This window comes from Lemur catta, chromosome 19, assembly GCF_020740605.2.
Source record: "Lemur catta isolate mLemCat1 chromosome 19, mLemCat1.pri, whole genome shotgun sequence".
Taxonomy (NCBI): Eukaryota; Metazoa; Chordata; class Mammalia; order Primates; family Lemuridae; genus Lemur; species Lemur catta.
Window position 1 is genome coordinate 26,142,436 of NC_059146.1, and position 25,296 is coordinate 26,167,731.

General features: G+C 50.8%; 2 protein-coding genes across 3 annotated transcripts in view; both read left to right on the forward strand.

The window, feature by feature from the left end:
* Window positions 1-8,744: 8,744 nt before the first annotated feature.
* GPR4 (G protein-coupled receptor 4) lies at window positions 8,745-17,646 on the forward strand. The gene is made up of 2 exons (XM_045531412.1): window positions 8,745-8,807; window positions 15,585-17,646. The coding sequence occupies exon 2, from the start codon at window positions 16,420-16,422 to the stop codon at window positions 17,506-17,508; it is 1,089 nt and encodes a 362-aa protein (XP_045387368.1). The 5' UTR covers window positions 8,745-8,807; window positions 15,585-16,419; the 3' UTR covers window positions 17,509-17,646.
* A 3,653-nt stretch (window positions 17,647-21,299) lies between these two features.
* Window positions 21,300-25,296, forward strand: part of OPA3 (outer mitochondrial membrane lipid metabolism regulator OPA3) — a 28,529-nt gene continuing 24,532 nt past the window's right edge. For both annotated transcript variants that reach the window (XM_045531415.1, XM_045531414.1), the window contains exon 1: window positions 21,300-21,534. In XM_045531415.1, coding sequence (XP_045387371.1) covers window positions 21,393-21,534 — 142 coding nt within the window. In that variant the 5' untranslated portion in view covers window positions 21,300-21,392. The remainder of the gene's footprint in view (window positions 21,535-25,296) is intronic.

Genomic DNA, 25,296 nt, shown 5'->3' on the forward strand with positions numbered 1-25,296 from the left:
GTCTGATCAATCAATTCTCCACATTAGTTCTTTTTCTGGAAGAAAGGACACTAACAAAGTCATCAGTTGATTTGTGTAAGGTCACTTGTCCATGTAAGTACAAGTGGAAATGCCATCAGCTATGATCGCCTGTGGTCTCATTTGATGAGAATGGAATTGCTAAATGGTTTTTACCAAGGGGGTCTGGTGGTGGCATATCTATCAGTCGCTAAAACTGAGGACAGTGAGTACTGTTTGGGATATTCTAAGTATGATGTTGGAATGAACGTGTTCTGACTTAAAAATTGTCTTGAAGATGAAAGAAGAGGAAAAAAGGGCCATTATGGATGGACAACAACCTGCATAAAATGTGAGTGATAATTATAAGCAAGCAGATGAAAAGCAAAACAAGAATTAGAGAGAAGTCTTTTTTTTGTTTTTTGGGTTTTTTTTTTGTTTAAATAGAGACAGGATCTCGCTCTTGCTCAGCTGGTCTCGAACTCTTAAGCTCAAGGGATCCTCCAGCCTCGGCCTCCCAAAGTGCTAGGATTACAGGCGTGAGCCACCACGCCCGGCCACTGCTGTATTTCTTGTTAATCATTCCTAATAAGATCCCTTTCAATGAGGTTGAAGACAGCAGTTTTTCTCTGACATATCTTCCAATACCCCAATTCTGCTGATTGAAGATCATGTAGAGGCTGTTTAGGAAGATGGCGTTGTGGGACGTCCTTACCCTGCTCATGATAGGACTGGGTGTAGCACATAGGTTCCTAGTACCCCTGTGTCATGTCCACCCATAGCATGGCCTGGAATAGTGTTAGAGGTGAAACCCTCAACTCCAAAGGCCTCCCAATAAGCAGTTCATAGTCAGCAACTGGTATGCCCCCAAGGGAGTGGACCGTATAGCCGTAATGGCTGGCAGGAGTACCTTTGGCTAAGGGAGCACAAAGGTTTCTGAAAGTCTTATTGATTTTAATCAATGCCATTAACCAAGATGCCATTGGTTCTTTCAAACTTTTCGGGAGATCGTGGGTGGTAAGGGCAGTGTGGTGGGCAGAATAATGGCCCCTCCAGAGATGTTCGTGTCCTAAACTTTGGAACTTGTGACTATGTCCTCACACGGCAAAGGGGATTTTGCAGATGTGATTAAGTTATTAATACCAATCATGAAATGAGGAGCTTATCCTGGATTAGCTGGGTGGGCCCCATGTATTATAATCACGAGAGTATTACAAGTGGGACGGAAGGCAGGCAGGTCAGAGATGTGAGCATGGAAGCAGTGACAGTGTGATATGATGTGAGAAAGACTCAAAGTAGCCACTGGTGGCTTTGAAGATGGAGAAAGGGGCCACAAGCCAAGGAACACAGGCATCGCTAGTAGCCAGAAAAGGCGAGCAAACAGATTGTCCCTTAAAGCCTCTAGAAGGAACGCAGCCCTGCTGACACCTTGATCTTAGCCCAGTGAGACCCAGTTAGGACCTATGACCTCAGAATTGCAAGATAATAAACCTGTGTCATTTTAAGCCACCATGTTTATAGTAATTAGTACAATAGCAATAGGAATCTAAGGAGTATAGTTTTTGAGTAAGCAGTAATATCTTATAGAGTTCTTTCATCATGCTTCCCACAAAGTGTGTGGCTTGCTCACTTGATATAGAAATTGTTACACCCCAGGTTGGAAACACAAAACCAAGCTGCTCTATAGCAAATGTTAAGAGTTGTGGCTTTTTGCCAAGGAAATGCTTCAATCCACCCTGACAACAGACATGCAATAATGAAAACATGTTAAATCCCATGGGGGTGGAGGCAGGATAGCATCCTTCTGAAGGTGTTCAAAGGGCATAGGTTCCTGGCCACGTCCCACCCCCACGGCTTTTCTAGGACTATGTGATCGACAGGTGACACCTGAGCTGAAAACAACTCAGCTGTCATTATAAGGTTTCTCTATCAATGTTGGCTTAAGATAGTTACCAATTTGTCCATGAATAGTGTATTAGTCATGGTTCTCTGGAGAAACAGAATTAATAGGTTGTGTGTGTGTGTGTGTGTGTGTGTGTGTGTGTATACACACACCATATATATTTGTAGGTTGTATAAATATATATAATACACGTGATATACATTAATTCAACATATTGTTTCTCCAGAGAAGTAGAATTATATATGTTATATTGTATGTTCTACACTATATGTTATATATTACCTATATGTTTTATTCATATACACACATACAGAGCTTGGGAGGGATTCATTTTTTTTTTCTTTTCTTTTAAAAATGTTTTTCCTCCCTGTTTTCTTTTTCTTTTTTTATTTTTATTTTTATTTGTTTTATTGTTTTCTTTTTCATTTCCCATCAGTTCTTTCACCAAAATGTTTTCTTTTTCTTTTTTCCTTTTTTTTTTTCTTCTTTTTTTGCCAACTGTCCTTAGCCAGGAGGAAGACAGAGGTTCATTTGAAGGAATCAGCTAACATGATTATGGTTGCTGTCAGGTCCAAAATTTGCAGGATAGGTCAGTGGGGTGGAGAGACAGGAAGAGCCCATGTTGCAGTGCAAGTTTGAAGGCCATCTGCTGGTGGGATTCCTTTTTGCTGGGAGGAGGTCAGTCTTTGTTCTCTTAAGGCCTTCAACTGATCGGATGAGGCCCACCCACCTCATGGAGGGCGATCTGCTTTACTCACAATCCACCAACTTAAATGTTAATCTTGGGCCTCGCACGGTGGCTCATGCCTGTAATCTTAGCATGTTGGGGGGACAAGGAGGGAGAATCACTTGAGGTCAGGAGTTCAAGACCAGCCTGAGCAACGTAGTGAGACCCCGTCTCGATGAAAAATAGAAAAATTAGCCAGGTGTGGTGATATATGCCTGCAGTCCCAGCTACTAGGGAGGCTGAGGCAGGAGGATCACTTGAGCCCAGGAGTTCCAGGCTGTAGTGAGCTGTGATGACAGCACTGGACTGTAGCCTGGGTGACAAAGTGAGACCCTGTCTCCAAATAAATAAATATTAATCTCATTATCTATTATTAGTAGAGACAGTGTCTCCCTATTGCCCAGGCTGGTTTTGAATTCCTAGCCTCAAGCGATCCTCCCACCTCAGCCTCCCAAAATGCTAGGATTACAGACATGAGCTACCACGCCTGGCCAGACTTGCTCATTTTTGACAGGGATTCGAAGAGGCTAGAAACCTGCTTTGTTCCCAGAGCGTTGCAAAGTCATGTATTATTCCAAAAGCGTCCGCACTGGCTGCATGTGTGTTTGCTCTCTGGTCCTTGGCTAGCTGGCAAGCCCTAGTAAGCGTAGGAAGTTCTGTCCTAGGGGCTGACTTTCCCTCAGGTAGATGCCTATATCCTAAAGGAGACCTTAAATTAGTGGTAGTGTATCCTGCTTGATAACGTCCAATTTTGGTTTTGAATTATGATGCATCAACAACAAAAAATATTAGGTCAGGGTTCTTAATGGGGGTCTCCAATAAACCTGAGAGAGGTCCAGAAAGTTCCCCAAATGAGTTAAGACAATCCTGAGGTTCCCCTCCTTTGGGGGCGGGGTGGGCAGGAGAGCAGCAGGATTCGGGGTTCCAGGGCGTCCCAGCAGTCAATGTGAGAGGGCGAGAGTGACTGGATCTCAGAGGAGGCTGACCAACTGGCCGCAAGAGTTGTGTGTGTTCAGACAGTGGTGATGTCCACACTGCATGAGGAAGGATGAAGTCAAGCCTGGAGTCTAGAACTAGCTCAGAAGAAGCTTCAAGTTTTGCAGCTGCAAAATTGCCCTAAGATAAAGAAGATAAGTCTGCACTTGTGACTGTGTACACCCTGTTACGGAACTACGTCGATATATTAACAACCTATCCAGCCCTGTCGGTGCAAACCAGCTGCCTAGCAACCATGACTGTGTCCAGGGAGGGGTGGCATTGAGTTGTTTTCATTCTCTTGTCTTCTGTAGCCAAGATAATTTAGCGCTGATATCCAATTACAGATTTTTTGTACATGTGAGGCACTGAGAGATGAGTTTTTTCTATTCTCTAGTTCAGCAGTTCTCAAATTTGTTTTTTGGTTTTTTTGTTTGTTTGTTTGTTTGTTTTGAGACAGAGTCTCGCTCTGTTGCCCTGGGTAGAGTGCCATGGTGTCAGCCTAGCTCACAGCAACCTCAAACTCCTGGGCTCAAGCAATCCTCCTGCCTCAGCCTCCCGAGTAGCTGGGACTACAGGTGCACACCACCATGCCCGGCTAATTTTTTTTCTATTTTTAATTGCCCAGCTAATTTCTTTCTATCTTTAGGAGAGACGGGGTCTCCCTCTTGCTCAGGCTGGTCTCGAACTCCTGACCTCAAGCGATCCTCCCGCCTCAGCCTCCCAGACTGCTAGGATTACAGGCATGAGCCACTGCGCCCAGCCGGTTCTCAAATCTGAAGGAGCATCTGCAGGGCTTGCCACCATGAGAATACTGCCCCACCCCATCTGTCCACGGTTTCTAATTCAGTCTATCTGGGTGGGGCCTGAGAATCTGTATTTCCAAAAAAAAGTTCCCAGTGTAAGGACCACACTTTGAGAACCACTGCTCTCATAGAAATGTGATAAGGTAGCAAACGTAGGAATTTTCTGGATGGAACAATACATAAGAATTTTGCAGAACATTGCATTCTTGTGTTTCCTTTCCTTGTCTCAACTGCACAGATGAAATCTTGGAAGGAAAAGCTCAGAGCCTTGCCATTTCAGCGCAACAACGTATCAAACCCATCTCTTCCGAAGAGACAGAAAAATTATTGCAGGAGAAACCCGCAAACACCCCTTTGGCCTGCAAGGAGGATTTTCCATGGGTCCCCAGAAGCAGCTGCCTAAGCTATAACTCTCCAAATGTCAATACTCTTCAGAAAAGACAGCCCCCAAACCAGTCTCCGTGGCGCGGGCCTATAGTCCCAGCTATGCGGGGGGGGGGGGGGGGGGGGGCTGAGGCAGGAGGATCGCTTGAGCCTGGGCTTGAGTTTGAGGTTGCAGTGAGCTATGATGACCCCACTGCACTCTAGCCACGGTGACAAAATGAGACTGTGTCTCAAAAAAATAAAAATAAAAAAATTGTAAGCATATCTGTATCCACACTGCCTAGCACACAGTGTCTCGCATGCAGTAAATGCTTAACAAATACATGCATTGATTAATGAACTCGTTTATTCAATCAATATATGTATGGAGCTTTTTATTCTAGGCCATTCCCTGAGTTAGGCAGTGCTTGGGCACAGGAGCAACCAAGACAGCCCGAGCCCTGCCCTCATAGGACTTATGGTTCACTGGGAGAGGCAGACCTGTCCTCAGATTGTAACAAACTTGAGTGGACAGAGGGAGACCAAGGGAGCATCACCGAGGGCTTCCTGGAGGGGATGACAGACCTGAACATCGAAGGCTGAGTAAGAAATGAACCAGGTAAAGTGGGGGAAGTGTTCTAGGTGGAAATTCTGATAGGTATCTCCTCCCTCCCTCCTCTTACTCCCCCTGAAAATTGGGACAAAGTCCCCTCTGGGCTCCAGCAACCCACTGGGTCTGTCCCAGCCTTGACCGCTCTGGGTTGTCACTGTTGGAGACAGATCTGTCTCCCCCTCACTGATTGCGAGCTGAGGGCTATTGTAGTCACTGCTGTGTCCCCAACCCTGCCTAGTACAGGACCAGGTACAGAAGCAGGGGTTCTGGGAGTGTTTGCTGAATGAATATTAGAGCGTGTGTGTATATGGAATAGTTGAAAGTGTCTTATATGAAAGAAATCAAAATTCAAACTCCTCAATCTCCCATTTCTCACCCTGAGAGGTGGCATAAGAGTGGTGAAGGCTGTGCTCTCATACCTGACTTTTGGGATTCAAATATTTTCACTTCCTCATCTGTCCCTCAGTGTCCTCATTTGTAAAATGATACCTCCCCATAAAGTTATCTCGAGGATTAAATGAGTTATTAGAATAGTGTCTGCAATGTGGTAAATGGTCATTAAACGGTACCCATCCTCATTTTTCAATCATTTTTGGTCCTTTACTCTTTGTTTATTTTAATTTTAATTAATTAATTAATTATTTTAGAGACAGGGTCTCACTCTGTCACCCAGGCTGGAGTGCAGAGGCGTGATCATAGCTCACTGCAACATCGAACTGCTGGGCTCAAGCAATCCTCCTTCCTCAGCCTTCCCAGTCGCTGGGACTACAGGTGCATGACACCACACCTGGGTAACTTTTAAAAATTTTTTGTAGGTATGGGGGTCTTGCTATGTTGCCCAGGATGGTCTCAAACTATGGGCTTCAAGCAATCCTCCTGCCTCTACCTCCCCATGTGCTGGGATTACCGTGCCTGGCTGATCTTTTACTTGCTTAGCCTGCATATCTTCAGTCACATCCTACCATGCTCCAGCCATTTGGACCACCAGTATTTCCCCCTCCCTGTGACATTTCATGCCTCTGAGCCTCTGCACATGCTGTTCCCTCTGCCCTCTCCCACACACCCACCCTTTCTAAGCTTGTCCACTTGGGGAACTCCTGTTCAGCCAGCACCCAACAGCAATCATATCACTCGACTGCACAGCCGCCAGGTTCTAGAAGCCAGTTTTCTGCCGCTCTTGCGTCAGAGCCTCTTTTCCCACCCCCACCTTTTAACCTTTCCCTGTGGTCCCATTTCTGGGGAGGTTGCCCAGCGCTATTGAAGCGTCCCTTTCACCGGGGCTCTTGGTGCCTTTTCGCCCTCTCGTGGCTAACCTCGGACCTGCATGGAAAAATGTGCCTAGAAAGTTCTACTGGGAAAGTGCTGGTGATTCTTCACGTGGGCCCCCCCAGGGTCACTTTCAGCCTTTTCCCCTCTGCTCTGGGTCCTGGGAGACTGCCCTGTGCGGACTCCATCCACAAGGTCGGCGGAGAGACCTCAGGGAATTTATTTCCCGGTCTCCTCCTGCATCCTCCAGTGACACCTGTCCCCTATTCAGAACGATGGCTTCTCTCCTTACTCAAGCTGTCCCTGGAAACTGGTAACACGTTCCCTCCCTGTCTCTTCCGCCCCCACGGTGGCAATGCTTGGCTTTCACTGTGGTGGATCCCTGGTGCCACCCCATACTCCATCGGTGCCCCCACTGTGCCCAGCCCTCTACAAACTGTCCCTTCATAAATACTTGCAGTTAAACTCTTTGAGTGGGTACCTGTTTCCTGCCAGGACCCTGACTTTATGGCAGCGTAAGCTTAGGTGGGGAGAGAAGGGGACCCTGAGCCCACCAACGGGCACTCGGAATTTCTCTTTAGGACTTTGTGTTGACCAAGGGGCTGACAGGAGGGGTGTGGGGGGCTTGTCTTGAAGCTGTTGGATTTATACGGGGTCATTTGGGGGAGGGGCTAAAGCCTTCATGACCCCTCCCTTGACGGCTGGCTTGAGAAAGGGTGCAAGGAAAATAACCTTTATTCCCGGGTGTGTTGTGTGGGTCCTCAGTTAACCTTCTCACTTGCTCTCTCTCAAGATCCCTTAGAGGAAGGGGGTAATATGGTCCAGAGAGGTGAAGTCACCAGTCCAAGGCCACGCAGCGAATGATTATAATAATAGCTACCTTTTCTTGTTTGTTTGTTTTGAACTGTACGACTTCATTTCTGTGAAATTTTAGAACAGAAGTACTCTCTGGTGAAAAAGGAAAGAACAGAGTTGCTTCTGGGGGTGAAGTAGGGTGTATGGCCTGGAAAAGGGACACAAAACAATGTTCTGAGATGATGGAAATGTTCCATGTCTTGATTTAGGTGTTTAGTTACACGGTGTATCCATTTGTCACCACTCATTGTACCATTCCCTTAAGATCTGGGTATTTTAATTTTAACTAATTATAAACAAAAAAGAATTTGTGAACCTAATAGCTGGCATTTTTTGAGTGCTATATGCCGGATCTATCCAAAGCCCTTTGGCCAATAATGAATCCTCATGACAAATTTATGAAGGATGTGATTATTATGATAATAACAAAAAAATAAGCCACCGTTTTTGGAGCACTTACCATTCACTTCTCCACTCCCTGAAAACTATTTCACACCTAGCATGTGCCCCGCGGTCTTCTCGGCAACCGACACACAGCAGTAGACAAACCAGACACAAAAACATGATGCCCCTCCTAGGCAGAAGGCAGATAATTAGGAAAAAGAAAAAAAGTGAAATATAGAATGTTAGATGGGGACAACTTCTAGGGTGGAAAGTGAAGCAGAGAGGATAGAAAGTGTCTCGCATTTCGGTGTTGTGTTTTACAGATTCGTTTGTATTGATGCCAGTGAAATGATACCCCCATGAGAAATGGACCTTGAGTGACAGCCTTGGCCCAGTGAGGAAACTAAGGCACCGAGAGGTCGCTAGCTTAAGATCTGACCAAGGGACAGGCTGCAGCTACGCCCCCCTCGCAATGAAGAACGTTGATGCCCAGGAGGTTAATGACTTAGGCCTGAGGTCTCTAAGGGAGGAAACGGCCCTGCCCAGGGAGGGTTGGAGAGGGAAACCCCCATGTGTGGCTGCAGGGAGGGTAAGCAAGGGGATGAAGGAGGGGGGCCTTGCAGCTGGGGACTTCGACGGAGTGGGGGGGTGTTCCAGCAGCTGGTCAGCTTTACCCAGGACCGGAAGCCTTTAGTGGGGGGAAGGCCTAAAGGGGTTAAGGGGGGAGCGGCAGAGGAGGGGTTAATGGGGGCGGGCCTGGCCGGGGCGGGGCCTTGGCTAGCGGCTCCAGCCAGGGGCCGGGAGGAGTCGCCTCCGTCCTGCCCCGCGGGGGCGCCCGCCGGGTCCCCGCGCCGCCGTCGAGCCCGGGTCCAGTCGCGAGAGAGGCGCCGCCGCCCGCCCCGTCCAGCCGCCGCGCAGGTAGGCGCCGCTCGGCCCGCCGCCCTCGGCCCCCGTCTCCGCGCCGCGGGGCCGCTCCTCTCGGCCCCCTCGGGGGCTTTCCGTCCCCTCCTCGGCTGCCTCAGTCTCCCGCGCAGTCCCGGTGCCCGCCCCCTCTGGTGCCGGCTCTCCTGGTGTCCTGGCGGCTGACTTCGTGTCTCTGGGTCTGTCTCCATCTCTCCGCCTGATGTCTGCGACGTCTCCCTGTGTCTGTGGTCCCTCTGCCTCTGGACGTGTCTCCCCTTCTATGTCTCTGGATGTCCCTGTGTCTATTTCTTTCTCTCTGCCTCTCTGTCCCTTGTCCCCCTGTCTGTTTGCCTCTCCCCCGTCTCCTGTGGGACCCTCAGTCTCTGCGGATCTCTCCGCCTCTGTCTCGGTCTCTCCTGGTCTCTGTGCGTCTCTTTGCCCTTTCCCTTCCTGTCTCTCTGTCTGTCATCTCTCTCTCTCTATCGCTGTGTCTCTGCCTCTGGGTATCTTAGACCCTGTTTTGGCACCTTCAGCCCCATCGTCGTCTCCTTCCGAATCCTCAGCATCCCGGAACTTTCCTCTGGGCTGGGGAGCTGCTTGGCAGTGGGGTAGGGAGCAGTAGGATTGTGACCTGGGGAAAGCGACTCCAAGTGACACTGTGACCCCAGCGCCCCCTTTGCAGAGTCACCCCACTGCTCCTGAGGTCGCGCCCACCCCACCCTCAATTTCAGGAATTTCTGGCTGGGGGGGGTGGACTTCCTCCCCCACTTCCTCCCTTCCAGGATTTGGCTGGGTCACCATTAACTCTTTCCTACTTTGGCCTCATTCCCTTACTCCCTGAACTGGACATTTCCCCATCCCCACAACCTGGGTGAGGGACAGCTCTAGAATTTCTGGGAAGTATGGCTGTGGGATGGGTGTGTGTGTGTGTGTGTGTGTGTGTGTGTACACACTAAGCGGGACATGCATTACACATTGCGGGATTTGTTTGGGGGCACAGGTGGAGAGGATGGGGCCGCAAACCCCAATGCCCCCTCCAGGGCCCACCACCAACGCTACTCCTCCTGAACCCGCCAAGAGGGGCCCCTACCCAGCTCTGTCTCTGTGGATGAACTTGACTTCAGGTTTGGGGTGAGAATGGGGGAGTTCTCCCTTCTGGGGGAGGGGAATCCCAGCAAGAGAGAGTGACAGAACTAAGGGGGGACTCCTGGAACTCTGAGGATCATATAATCAAGAACCCTCCAATGCGAACATCTTTGAATGGAGGGACCCAGATGTAAGAATGATGAGAGCGGACTAGGCATCTGAGATCCGTCAGATCCAAGATCCTTGGGATATTCAAATCCTTCAATCCAAAAAGAGTAGTGTTGAAATCTTGGCACTTTCCGGTGTTCACAGCTGAGAGCTCCAAAGGTCTTGCAGAAAGTCATCTAGGCCAAGGCCCCCTACCCCATTTTACAGATGGGGAAACTGAGGCCCAACAGCCAAGTCCCAGCAGTGAGTCAGTGCCAGGCTGGGGGGTTGGGACTCCAGTTCAACTGAAGCCCAAATTCTGAGAGCTGGCTTCTTTCGTTACCACTAAGTCGGATTAACTTGGGCAACGAGGTCTGAGGTCTTCACAGTGAGGAGGGAGAGATGCCAGGGTGAGTACGGATGGCTGGAATCCAGAAGGGAGGGTGTAGAAGCAGAGAAGAGAAAATATTTCTAAAACCATGGTGGTGGGGAGGGAGAAGGGGCAAGCGTTGGTTTGGGTGGAAGGGGTGGAGTTTCAGAGAAGGAGGGAAGAGAGGGAGAGAGGTGGGGGGAGCCGGGATTAACTCCCGCCTGTGTCTCCAGACCCTCCCCACGAAGCCCACTGTTCCCTCGGGACAGGGCCTATAATTTGGTTTGTGTCTAGACAAATAATAACTCAGCTGGTGTGAGCAGGGAGGGATGAGACAGGGCTCGCTAGGCGAGGGGCAGAGAGGCAGCCTGGCTCCGGGTGTCCCCCTGGGCAGTGAGAATTTAGGGGACAGGTAGAGGTGGTGACTAACTGCCCTCCCCCACCCCCTGTCCCCCACCGGCCCCTGTGAATCCATAGTATCTTAGAATTCTGTGCAATCTTAGAAGGCAGGCTGCTGGCGTGTTAAAAAACAGAATAGATAGGGGAAAATAGGAAGTGGGGCTCACTGTATTTAGAGTCTGTTCCCATTTCTGTAAAAAAGAAAAGGGAAATATATATTCGTGTTTGCTGGGGAAAGATAAAAATCACCAAGAGTTTAATAATAGATTATGAAAGTCATACAATGTTAAAAAAAAATCATAGAGCGTTCTAACAATAGAACTTTCAAATCTTGGAATGTGAGACTCCTAGAATATTGGAACCTTAGAAGGGTAAGTGCTAACAAAGCCACAGTGATAATAATAATAGAATGGGAGAAGAGTAAAGCTCTAGAATGTTATAATAGAACGTTAAACTGTGAACTGAACCAACGACAGAAATCGAGGGTTTGAAACCCTGGGTATCTAGAACATCAGAGAGGTAGACTCTGAGGACTTTAGTTTCTCTTCTGGGCAGTGTAGACGTGGGGACCGGAAAGAGACCCCCTCGGTAGAAATGGGGAAACTGAGGCCCAGTGAGGCGGTCAGGGTGGCCTGACTGCCCCCTGGTTTCCGCCTGGCTGCCAGGGCACCAGGTGGGGAGCGAGGCACGGTGATCACATTTCGTCCCTAATGAGCAGACCGGAGCTGGCCGGTCCCCTGGGGATGACAGGGGGAGGAGGAAAGCTGGAGCCCACAGAGGAAGGGGGAGGCAGCCTGGTGGCTTGGGGACAAGACTGGTGAGTGGGCCGAGGGGTGGCAGGGGGCTGTATCACTCCTCTCTCTTGTCCTCTCAACCCTCCAGGTCCTTTAACCTTGCTGGATTTGGGGGTGGCTGGTGGGGCCCAGGGACTTATCTGGCCAGAGCAGCTGAGGCCTGAAAGGGGGGGCTGGGTCCACTAGTCTTTCCTGTCCCCTACTGTCCCTCTGCCCTTATTTCTCTTCCCTGACCCTCTGCAAGGGGCCAGCAGAGATCCAACAGGGGGGCCTGTGGGACAGGGAGATTCTGGTCGGTTGTGAGATTTGGGAGTTCAGCCCCCCAACAGAGCCAGAGTCAGGGTCACAACTTAGATCCCCACCAGAGAGGGTCTTGATGCAGGGTCGGGTGGCGGAGCTGGACGAGAGAACCAGGTATGGAAGGTCACCTCCTTTTTTTGTGGTGAGAAGGTTTGTATCTTCCAGCAGATGCTCAAAGGGGTCTGAGACCCCCTATAAGGACTTAAGAAAAACTGTAGAGTACAGGGGGCAGGGAGAAAACACATTCAGGGAAGGGGAAGCTGTTCAGCTAAGGGTGACAGGAGGTCTGCCCGGTCTTGACACATCACACGACTTAGAAGACTGCCTCCCTGGTCTGGGCCTCAGTTTCCCCATCTGTACCAGGAAGGGGTCAGGAATTGCCTTGTGCCCCCATTTGCCACACATAGGCCCATTGCATTGTGGTATTCCAAGAATCTGAGGTTCCATGCTGACTTTTGGGGGGTTGATGGCTGGCAGATCTCAGGTGGGGGAGAAGAGGGGGTGGTCTGAGAACCCCTCCCCCAGGCGCAGCATCCCCAAGACACAGGTGGGTTGGGGAGGAGGGGCAGAGGAGGGAGGGGGAGTGCCTGACTCGGTCCCCCTTGAGGAAATTAGCAATGGGAAGTGTATTTCCTCTGGCTGCCGGAAATGTCTCCAGCTTATGTACCAGCTCCAGCCTCAGCTGAGCCACCGGGGTCGACAGAAGGTGGGGCAGAGGGGACCCAGCTCTCGGTGGCTGCCTCCCCCCATTAAGAACTGGCTCATTTCTTGTCCCAGCTCTCCAGTGCCCACGGAATTATAAGAATTATTCAAATACCGCACATTATATAGATATCACATTCTACCAAAGATTTTCATATCTGTGATGCGATTAGTATGAAGGTTGTGTTCCCTTTTACAGAAGGGGAAACTGAGGCTCTGGAAGGAAATGTAATTTCCTCAATGTCACAGGAGGAAGGAGGGAGAGACTGAGGGGCAGAGAGAGGAGGAGAAAGAGGACGGAGGAGAGGGGAGGTGTTTTCAGTGACTGTGTCCCAGTGGGACGTTTCCATTTGAAGGGATCGCACCAGGAGCAAGCCCCCACCCATCCTGCCTCCACAGGACCCAGAAGCCTCTGCCCATGGTGAGGCTGGGGTGGGGGACTCCACAGGGGGCAGGACTTACCAAGCAGGACTCAGCCCTGACCTTTCAAAGTCAATTATGAAGCACAGATCTGGGCTTTTCATCTCTCCCCGGCCGCCTCTTCCCCTGGGTCCCTCCCACCCCGTCGGAGCTGGAGCTGGAGGTGGCGCCGCCTCACGCGGAGAGAGCGTGTTTCTCCTCCCTGCCTCTGGCCTCTGGAAAGCTTCTGGAATGACTTCCGTGTGCAGTCATTTATTGAGCACCTCCTGTACTCTGGGCCTGTCCCGGGTGCTGAGGATACGGCAGTCAACGAGACACACAAAGTCCCTGCCCTGCTGGGACACCATTCTAGACAGAGAGACAGACGCAGACAGACAAGATACAAGGTGATGCGAGGAGAGGCTCCTGCAGGGGAGGTGGGCAGGACTTTGGGTGGACAGGGGCTCCCTGGGGAAGCGACGGAGCTGAGCGGGCTAGTCTTAAGATGTGAAGGAAGAATGTTCCAGACGGATGGAACAGTAAGTGCAAAGGTTTTTTTTTTTTTTTTTTTGAGACAGAGTCTCACTTTGTTGCCCGGGCTAGAGTGCCGGGGCGTCAGCCTAGCTCACAGCAACCTCAAACTCCTGGGCTCAAGTGATCCTCCTGCCTCAGCCTCCTGAGTAGCTGGGACTACAGGCATGCGCCACCATGCCTGGCTAATTTTTTCCATATATATTTTTAGCTGTCCAAATCATTTCTTTCTATTTTTGGTAGAGACGGGGGTCTCACTCTTGCTCAGGCTGGTCTCGAACTCCTGACCTCGAGCGATCCACCCGTCTCGGCCTCCCAGAGTGCTAGGATTACAGGCGTGAGCCACCGCGCCCAGCCAAAGCGAAGGTTTTGAGGCTGGAAAGGTCACTGGCGTTGAGCCTGCCGAGGTGGGGAGGAGAGGTGGGCAGGGTCAGCTGGGCTGCCCTGACCACACAGGCAGAGCCTTTTCACCTGGGCAAGGAGTTTGGACTTTACTGCAAGCCCATTTGGAAGCCACTGGAGCGTTTCAAGCAGAGAAGCAACAACAGCTGATCTCCATGTTAGAAAGATCTTTCCAGCTGCCATGTGGGAAGTGAGTTAGTTGAAGGAAGCCAGCGTGGCAGCCGGGAAAAGCAGTGATGATGCTACTGCAATAGTCTGAGCAAGTGGCTATGGTGACGCAGAGCAGACAGTGGCAGGGTTTTAGAGAGACATGCACGGACACGGGATTCACTGCGGAGGTGGAGCTGAGAGGACTTTCCCATGGACAGAGGCTCAGGCATCTGGAAGGTTCCCATGGGCCTGTTGTGTGACTTTGAGCTAGCTGTTCTCTTACCCTCTCTTGGCCTCGGTTTCCACGTCTGTCCAATAGACTCAACTAGTGGTTTCCAAAGTGTGCCCTGGGCATTCTTCAGAGGTGGCCTCCCCGCCCCCACTGCGATTCACCCAGAGCACAGGGCAGCATCTCCTTTGCATTGTCTCAGGTTCGGTTTCCAGTTAAGATCTTGTTTTAAAAAAAAAAGTTTCACATCCAAAAAAATTAAATCCTTGCTGCAATGGCTCCAGAAGGTGCCTGGGATGCAGGACTTTGCTGTCCTCTCTGGGGCTGAGTTCATGACTGCCCTCTACCCTGTGCGTGTGGACATTCCCAGAACCGAGGAGGGCAACAGGCCCAAGGCTCTCACTCAGGAAAATTGGAAGGGAGAGGGAAGAGGCAGTGAAAGGAGTGGTCCCCAAGGTGGGGGACTGCTGGCGTTGACCCCAGGGATTCCCCTTGCTCCCTGACCTTGAACCATCATCTCCTGCTCTCTGGGCTTCCCTTTAGCTTTCTGTAGCTATGACTCCCAGTCCCCGCTGTAGCCCAGGGCCCTTTTCTGTCCGGTTATCCTCGGGTGGGAACTGCAGCCCAGGCTGGAGAAAAAGGCTGAGGGCGGAGATTTTGTCTCCAGTCATCAGGACCTTGGACAGGTCTCAGAACAGCCCTGTGCCTCAGTTGGTCAAACAGGGAGAATAACTACTTTCCTCAAAGGGTTATTGAAACTGCCAATGGCACAATGCCCATAAACGTGCTTAGGGTTGGCTCTGCTACGTGGTAGGGCTCAAGAACTTAGGGCTGAAGGGCTTAGCTGTTATCATCATCATTGTCAAGAACGGGACATGCTGGGTTGGGAGTGGGAGGCTGGTCCCAGCCCTGATCCCATCTCTGTGCTGTTCTGCATCTTTGAGGTGGCCCAGCCTCTCTGGGCCCCTTCCGCTCCCTGTGAATTCATAGGGTTAGACTAGTCTGACATTTCCTGAAGCATATTTGCACTTGTTTTATAGTTTCTGGAAGAAAGTTCTAAAATATGAGTTGGGTCTTTATTTTAACATATATCAGGGAAAAATATGCCTGGCACCTCAAATCTGTGTGCCCAGAGATCTGCTGCTTAGGATGGGACTCAAGGGGGCATTGTTGGGGTGTCCACCCTCTGTGGTCCACAGGAACATGGGGTGAGGGGATGGATGTAGGGAGAAGAGGGCAGGGATGTCTGTGACTCCCCTCACTGCTGTCCTCTCTCCCCACAGGCACTGCAGTCAGCTGTGAGGTGGGGCTACGTCATCCCAGCCCCTCAGACCCCACCAGGACCCAGCCAAGTTCCTCCCCTGCCCCCTCAAATTCCCCCTTCCATCCAAAACCCTCCTCTGATCTAGCCTTTACTCACCTCCTTCCTGTTTCCTAAAATCCCTTCCCACAGTCCCCAGACTGAGTCTTTCCTCTCTGTCCACCCCCTGCAGGGCACCTCCTGTTCCATAATCAACTCCTTGGGTACTTTACTCATTTCCTTTTATCCCACTGATGTCCTAGGAAACACCAGTACTCCCACCTGCGTTGCCTGGTCCTCTCAACACTCCCTAACTGTAGTCTGTCCTGTCTCAACACTGTCTTGTATATTTCCTGTGCCTTCTAGAACATTCCACTCCCCCTGCCATTACTTCAACACCTACCACACTTACTTCCTTGCTCCTCTACCAACATCTTCTTCTCACCACTGCCCACTGGTGCTTTCATCTATACTATAAACACTGTCCTTGGCCAATTTTTGTGCCAACCCCCCATTTGTGCCCTGCTTGGGTCTATAAACACCCCCTTGACAAAGCTCTTTATTAATCCACCGTCCAAATCTCCCTCCTGTTGTAACTCTATCCCTCCTCCAGCCTTCCCCTCTCAGGCGCTACCCTTCCCTGCCCAGCCTGCCCCTCGATTCACCGTCAAGCTCCTCTCTTCCCTGAGGGCTGCCTCCTACCATGTTCCCCTGAGCCTCCAAGGAAGGGGCTCAGGGGGCCCCATGGCCTCCCGCTCCCCGTGGCCCCACAGCCCCCGCGGGCCAGGGGAATTGCCTAGAAAGCCCCAGTGCCGAGGATGGGCAACCGCACGTGGGAGGGCTGCCACGTGGACTCGCGTGTGGACCACCTCTTCCCACCGTCCCTCTACATCTTTGTCATTGGCGTGGGGCTGCCTACCAACTGCCTGGCCCTGTGGGCGGCCTACCGCCAGGTGCGGCAACGCAACGAGCTGGGGGTCTACCTGATGAACCTCAGCATCGCGGACCTGCTGTACATCTGCACGCTGCCGCTGTGGGTCGACTACTTCCTGCACCACGACAACTGGATCCACGGCCCCGGCTCGTGCAAGCTCTTTGGGTTCATCTTCTATACCAACATCTACATCAGCATCGCCTTCCTGTGCTGCATCTCGGTGGACCGCTACCTGGCCGTGGCCCACCCACTGCGCTTTGCCCGCCTGCGCCGCGTCAAGACGGCCGTGGCCATCAGCTCCGTGGTCTGGGCCACCGAGCTGGGCGCCAACTCGGCACCCCTGTTCCACGATGAGCTCTTCCGAGACCGCTACAACCACACCTTCTGCTTTGAGAAGTTCCCCATGGAAGGCTGGGTGGCCTGGATGAACCTCTACCGGGTCTTTGTGGGCTTCCTGTTCCCGTGGGCTCTCATGCTGCTGTCGTACCGTGGCATCCTGCGGGCCGTGAGGGGCAGCGTGTCCACCGAGCGCCAGGAGAAGGCCAAGATCAAGCGGCTGGCCCTCAGCCTCATCGCCATCGTGCTGGTGTGCTTCGCCCCCTACCACGTGCTGCTGCTGTCACGCAGCGCCGTCTACCTGGGCCGCCCCTGGGACTGCGGCTTCGAGGAGCGCGTCTTCTCGGCCTACCACAGCTCGCTGGCCTTCACCAGCCTCAACTGTGTGGCTGACCCCATTCTCTACTGCCTCGTCAACGAGGGCGCCCGCAGCGATGTGGCCAAGGCCCTGCACAACCTGCTCCGCTTCCTGGCCAGTGACAAGCCCCAGGAGATGGCCAACGCCTCGCTCACCCTGGAGACCCCACTCACTTCCAAGAGGAACAGCACGGCCAAAGCCTTGGCTGCTGGCTGGGCGGCGGCTCCGTCCTCCCAGGGGGACCAGGTGCAGCTAAAGATGCTGCCACCGGCACAGTGAACCCCGACTGGTGCAGAGCCCCCAATCCTCCAGTCTCATCCCACAGTCCCTTGTCTCCTGGTCTGATGTATGCAGATTGTATGTAAATAAGGCTCTGTTAATATTCATAAGATTACAAAAACATAGGAAAAGAGTGAGGTTAGTGTGTCACTGGTCAGCCATCATCCTCCACCATGACCCCCTAACAATTCAGTGCAACTGTGCCTAACCCTGTGGTGCTGGTGACACAGTGTGATGAACGACAGCCCTGGCCCTGCTCTCATAGGCTCCCAGACCCCATCACAGTCTGGGAGTCATGGAGGGCTTCTTGGAGGAGGGGATGAGTAAATTAAGTGAAATATGTGGTTTCCGGAAGGTAAAGATAAAAACAGAAGAAGATTAGAATTTTTCCAACAAGCGGGCAGAAGTCTGTGACTCAAAGGGAAGGTGGAAGGAGAAATTCACTGGATCAAAGTCGTTATGTTTACCATTGGGAAGGCCCCAGGTCATACTGGGGAGAGAGTATAAGACAGGGGAATTCTAAGGTTCTAGAAAAACAGCATTCTCCAAGTCAGGACTGAAGACGAAGAGGGAGAATGTCAGAACCCAAGTGACGGGCAATCAGGCAGACTGCCTAGAGGAGGTGCAAGTCCAGCAGGCTTGGGAAAGAGGCTCTGGACAAGAAGAAGGGTAGGTATTTATTCATTCATTCCACACAGATTTATGCCTGCCTCTGTGCTGGGTGGGGCTGGGGACACAGCAATGGCCAAGACAGCCCTGGCCCAGGGCTCATGATAAACAAATAAGTAAAAATAGACATAATGTTTGGAATTGCTAAATGTAAAGGGACAAAATAAAGCCAGTTGAGGGGATAGAGGGTGACTTGGAGTCTCATCTAAATAAGGACGGGGGAAGGCCTCCCTGAGGTGGCTTTCCAGCAAAGACCTGAAGGAGGTGAGGTGGTCAGCCCTGTGGCTGTCGCAGGAAGAGCATTTCGGGCAGAGGGAACAAGCAGGTGTGAAAGCCCTGGGATAAGAGAGTGTCTGGATTTTGAGGGACAGCAGGTGAAGCAGTGTGGCTGGGGCGGAGGCGGGGAGGACGAGAGGGCTGGGAGATGAGACTGGGGAGGGCACAGAGGCAGATTGTGGGGGGCCACGCAAGGCCCACTGAGGACTTTGCCTTCTTCTCCAAGATAAATGGGAGCTCAACAGAGGATGGATGTAATTTGACTTAAATATTAACAGGATCCTGCCAGCTGTTGAGTGAGGAAGAGAACATGGGAGATAAAGGCAGAAGCCAGGAGCCCAGTGAGGCGATGACTGCAGGAGTCCAGGCAGGAGGTGCCGGTGGGTGGGTGAGGTGGGTGGTGCTGGTGGCTTGAGCATGGATCCGTGGTCAGCTTTACGGTTTATTTTGAAGGAATACTTTGATGGGGGCCTGTGGGACTATGTAACATAAGCCCCTTGCCCATTCTGGGAAAAGGGTGACCAGGGGGCCTGCAGAAAGAGCCTCTGGGAAGGATCCCAGGCACTAGTCCAAGCCGGTCACCAGAGAGGCCAAGCGACTAGTCCAAGGTCGCATGGCCAATGAGTCAGCACTTGGGCCATCCTGGGCTCCCTCTCCCCTCCCCATCTCTGCCTCTGTTCCCACGCCCCTGCGTGGCCAGGGCTGCCTGCTCTGGCTGATGGCTTCCCCTCCCTCCCCTGGCCACAGGGGTCACCAGGAATGGCCATCATTCCATAACCGGGCTGGAGGGCAGGGGGAAGCACCCCGCTCTGGACAGACCTCGTCCCTCCGGGAAAGTCTCCTCCTCCTTTCTTCCTCCCTGTGTGTAAACAGGCTCCTGAGATGTGCAGATCCTCTTACAAACACACACACACACACACACACACACACACGCTTCAGAAGTTCCCAGAAGAGGCTCCTGGAAATCTTTCTCAGAGAAAGGAAGAGGAGGGAGGAAAGAAATGGGAAAAAATGCACTTAATGAGGAAAATGATTTCTTCGGGGGGCGTAGGAGGTGGAGGGAGTGCTGAGATGCAGGAAGTCTGGGCTTTGGTGTTGGGGACTGGAGAAGGGAGGGAGGCCTGGTACCCTGACCGACTGCTATAAAGCTGCTGGGATGGAGATGGAGGGGCCAGAAATGTTTTGAACATAGTTCCCTTGGAGAATCAGATGAAAGCCTGGACACTACCCCCTCCCACCAAATGCTCATTCCCATTCATTCAATACATATTGAGCACCTACTGTGTGTCAGGCATTGTTCTAAAAGCTGAGGAAATAGCAGTGGATTATACAGAAAAAAATCACGCACAAGTTTGGAAGTTTCCTAAACCCCTGATGGGGGCCCTCAGCCCCACAGTAGGTCCTTGGGCTCCAGGCTCTCCTTAAGGATCAGGAGGAGGCCCTGGCCTGGGACTCAAGAAATCCCAGCCTCAGCTCCACCCTAATTGCCTCTGGAACTTTGGGCAAATCCTTTTCATCCTCTGGCCTCACTTGGCCTGTCTGTAAAATGGGAACAGGATTGGTCCCAAGTGGATTATGGACCTTAAACAGGCCCGGATTATCTCACACCTTCAACCCAGAAGGGACCTGGGAAGGGGTTGTTTTTATGGAATCTTGGCATTCTTAGTGATTTAGAATATCTGGGTATACACACACTAGCACCATCATTACAGATGAAGAAACTCGGTCCCTTGGTGCCAGACACTTGACAAAGGACACTCAGAGAGTCAGAGTGGTTGCTAAGGAAAGTCCAGGGTCCCCTGACTCTGTGTCCTGAATGTATGTTTCCTCCTACACACCATTCCTCTGCCCCTGTCTTCTCCTGTCCTTCCACCTCTCCTAGAATCTCTCAGTTACCCACTAGCACGCCATCATCCAGGAATTTCTCCTAACCTCTTCCTAACATTGTTTATACGATTTTGCTCCCTGCTGGGTAAGAGAGGACAGTCTGGGACATGTCCTTAAACTCCTTCCTGAGCCAGCTCCCTGGGGACCCTACCCACCAATGGAGGAAGTGGGGCTGCTTGAGAACGGGTATAGTTTTATTAGCCAGGACGTTGGACTAGCAATCTCTGCAGGCTGAGGAACCTGGTGCCTGCCCGCTGTCCCTCTCTGGGCCTCAGCCTCCTTATCAGTGACTTGGGAAAGGGTTGGATTAGCTGTTCCTGGGGATGAAATGCACCCTTACGCTGGAGCTAGCAATAACAATGCTAATACCGTATAAGGGCCGTTTATTGCAGGCTTACTATGCGATTGGCACCATTCTAAGCACTTAACATCGTTCACTCATTATGTTTTACACTCAAAATTCGCGTGCAGACTTCACAACAACCCAGTAAGGCGATGCTATTACGAGTCTCCTTTTGTAGATAATAATACTGAAGGCCAGAGAGGTGAAGTCACTCGTCTAACATCACCCAGCGAGTAAACGGCGGAGCTGGGATTCCAACCCGGGGCGGTATGAGTACGCAGCCAGTTTGCCCTTACTCTCAAGAGAGGGCGCTAGCCTGCGCAGGAAGGTGTACCTGGGACTCATTAGACCTAATTAGGACTAATTAAGAGCCTGCTTTGGGTGGGGAAGCCGACTCGGTACGTGACATCACTAAGGAGCTGTGACATCGGACGAGGCGGGCGTGGGAATCCGTCCCCACTCGAGAGAGCAGCCGTTTAACTGCACCGCCCCCTGACCGCCTCACATCCGCGTTTCATTTGCATATTCAGCAAACGGACGCGGGACGCCAGCTTCGACGTGGTGACGTCAGGGAGCGCCTCTGCAGTTCCTCCCAAGCGTGCGTCCGTACGTACGCACGCACGGCCACGAGCAGGCGGGGGAGGAGAGGCGAGGTCCGAGGCGCCCCGCCCAGTCAGCAAGGTTGCGCGTGCCCCGTGCGACTGCCAAGATGGTGGTGGGCGCGTTCCCTATGGCGAAGCTGCTATACTTGGGCATCCGGCAGGTCAGCAAGCCGCTTGCCAACCGCATTAAGGAGGCCGCCCGCCGAAGCGAGTTCTTCAAGACCTATATCTGCCTCCCGCCGGCTCAGCGTGAGTCTGACCCCAACCTTTCCTTTCTCCAACCCCTCTCAGGTGGTTGCTTAGGGGACGGACTTCTGTCTACGACCAATCAGAGCCCGAACCGGCAAAGTCCTGTAGCCAATAGGGAGAGCTCCTGGGAGAGGGGCATGCGGGTAGCCCAATAGTGAGGATGGGGCGTGGGGTAAGGGGCAGGGCAGGGCGCCAACGCGCGAGTTTGGAATACCATCCAATAGAGGAAGAGAGTGCGTGGAGACTGACGTCCTGGCAAGCCAATAGTGTGGCGGACGGGAGAAATTTGGGCGAGGCTTTCCAGGACGGAGACTAGCTGGGGGCGGGGCTGAGGGACCGGACCGGGTCCTTTGCCAGGCCATTCTAGGGCGACTTCACTTCCAAACTCTACCCTGTGCTTCAATTTCCCTCCTGCCCTGGGCGGTGGGAGGTGTTTGTGTATCATCCGTTTAGGACATCGGTGTGCCTCAGTTTTACCTGGGTAATAGGCCTGGGTCAGGGGCATGGTTCGGGGGTGAAGGCTGGGGTCTGGGGGCGTGGCCTGAGAATAAAGCCAAAGGGGAATTTTCAGCAAAGTGGACATTCGTCTATATATTCATTAATGAACTCATACACCGTCCATTTCCTAGACAGACTGCAAGCTTTTTGCGGGGCACTGGGAGACACTATCACTGTCAACCCAGAGTGGTCAGGGCAGTGGGAGCTCGAGTTCAGAGGAGCTGGCTGACCCAGGGACTGCCTAGAGGGGGGCTGCCCGAGTTGAGGTCTAAAGGGCATAGTAAATGCTCAAAATATCAGCTACTTTTAAAAGGTGATCTATGTGCTGTAGACCTGTGGGAACATAAAATAAGGGAATTTAACGTAATTTGCTCGGTCAGGGAACCATCCATCCATTACTTCATTTAGCTAGTATTTTGAGAACATCTGATCTGTGCCAGGCTTTGTGCTCGCAGTGCTGGTGAAACAGCAGGGACCAAACCAACCCCAATCTGTGTCCTCAAGGAATTCATAGTCCAGTGGGGACACACCTGTCACCCAATAGTGACTACCCACAGTGGGCAGAGCTGGGATGGGAGCTCCCCCTGGGCACCTGACCTGGCATGGGGTTCAGAGAGGGCTTCCTGGTAGAGGAGACATCTGCACTGGGACCTCCAGTATGAGGAGAATCTCACCAGACAACATGGGGACAGGGATGGTATTGCAGCAAAGGGAGGAGCATGTGCATCTTTTTCCCCCCTGTAACTTTGAGTGCTTAGAGTTTGCTCTTCAGGGCCTAGAATTCTTGGTCCTTTGGTGCTTGGTGGGGCCTTTTCCAGGGCTGAAGATCTTAGAGTGGAAAAGTACTGGATTTCAGTTACCAACATGCTTTCATGTCAGCTATCTCATTTGACCCTCACAACTGTTTTGTCCCCATGTCAGGAAAGGAGAATGACTTCCTCCAGTTTACAGAAGGGAAAACTGAAGCCTTGAAGTCAGAAGTGAATTGCTGATGGGGTTTGTGTTAGAGGCAGGACTTGGACTCTGGACTCCTACACATAGTCAGTTTCCTGCCACTGCCATTCTTCCAAACAATGTGACGTATCTTAGCATTATGGTTTAGAAAATAGCTTCTGGAGTCTGACTGACAAGGGTTCAAATCCTGGCCCAACCCCTGCCCAAGCTGATGACTTTGGGCTTGTCATTTAACCCCTCAGCCTCAGTTTCCTCTTTTGTACAATGGGTATATATAATAGCAGCATTAATTGGGCTCTTACATTGTGCCGGGCCATGTGCTAAGTACCTCCCAGCCCTTATGACACTGAATCCTCACAAATTATTATGAAATCGATACTATTATTATTCTCATTTTATATATAGACCATATATGAATTGATGTTATAAATAATACTTATTGTGTCAATGTGAGGATTAAATGGATATAAAATGTTAAGTCAGTGCTTGGCAATGAGTCATGGCTATTGTGTAGATGTTATGGATACAACAGAGAGGAAAAAGCAAAAAATCTTGCCTTGGATTCTCATGGGGAAGCCAGACAAATAAAATAAATAGTTAAAATATAAAGTATATTAGATGGCAATAATTACTCTGGACAAAAAATCAGGGATGCAGAATGAGGAGTATTTGGGGGAAGCTTGTAAATTTAGACAGAATTATCAAGGAGACCTTATTGACAACATGCCAAGGAGGGGAGGCAACAAGCAGTGTTGGTGTCTGGGGGAAGAGCATGCCAGCCCAAATGATCTGCATATGCAAAGGCCCTGAGGTAGGATGCACATTTGACCTGACATTCATGGTGCTGGGAAAGGGAGGCGCATCTGCAGGATCTGGGCCACTGCAAATGCTTTGGCCTTACTCTGAGTTGAACAAGGCTGACTGGAGGCTTCTGTACATAAAAGGGAAAGGGTCTGAGTTATATTTTAGCTAATAACAGGATTCTTTTGGATCATAGGGTGAGGGTGGATGCAAGCAGGAGGCGGCTGTTGTAGTCCAGACAGGAAGTGACTGGGGAGAAGGTGTCAGATTCTGGAGATATTTTTTCCCAAGCTTCTTTTTAAATATTCAAGCTCTCAGAAAAGTTGAAAGAATCATATAGTTATCCCTTATATACCCTTTACCACCTATTCCATCGGTTATTTTTTCTTTTTCTTTCTTTTTTGTTTTTGTTAGAAGCAAAAGGTGAATACCCATCAGTTGTTAACCTTCAACAAATTTCCTTTGTTTCCACTCTTATTTGTATGTGTATGTGTGTGTATACACACTTTTTTTCTCAACTATTTAAAAATAAACTGTGAACATGACACTTCACTCCTAAATATTTCAACCTGTATCTCCTAAGAACAAAGACATTGTCCCATATATTAATAACATGGTACCAATATCACACCTGAGTAATTTAACATTGATAACAAAATGTTGATAACAATATTATTTAATATAGAGCCCAGATGTCCTTTTTAGCTGTTTATTATCATTATTAATAATCTGGGGTCCACTCAGGAATCATGCACTGCGTTTGATTATCATGCCTCCTTAATATCCTTTCATCTTCAAAAGGAGCCGGCAATATGGCCTTCTGCCTGTCTGTGAATAAAGTTTTCTGGTAACACAGCCACACCCATTTGTTTACATATTGTCTGTGGCTCCACAGTTGACTTTGTATGGCCTACAGACTCTAAAATACTTACTCTCTGGGCCTTTTCAAAAAATGTTTGCTGACCCTGCTCTAGAACAGTATCTCTGTCCTTTCTTGTTTTTCGTGACATTGACCCTCCCGTAGTGTGTTGCACAGCACAGCCTGGAGTTTTCTGATTGTTTCCTCTGATTGGATTCACATTGAGCATCTTTGGCAGGAACACCACAGATGTGACAGTGTGTCTTAAGGACATGCCTTCAGGGGGCCTCTGATGTCTGTTTGTTCCGTCATTTGTGATGGTAACTTGGATCCCTTGGTTAAGGTGTTACCACAGCAAAAACCTTTCCTTTTCCTCTTAGTAATGAATAACCAGTAGATTTGGTTGGGTGGGCGAGCTGGCAGGATTTCCTGTGGATTGGGTGTGAAATGGCAGACTGGAGGAGGGGCAGATTGGACAGGAAGGACCAGGAGCTCAGTTTGGGACAGGTTGAGTTGGAGATGCTACTAGCTACTGGAGTGTACTGAGTTTTTATATTTTTCTCCTTTTTTATGATGTCATTATCATCTCCGCACTGCTAATTGCCCTTGGCTGTGACCTCTAGCTAAGGTCATTGGCATTTCCCAGAGTC

Coding starts and splice junctions, on each gene's coding strand:
- GPR4 (XM_045531412.1), top strand. CDS start 16,420: ATGGGCAACCGCACGTGGGAGGGCTGCCACGTGGACTCGCGTGTGGAC.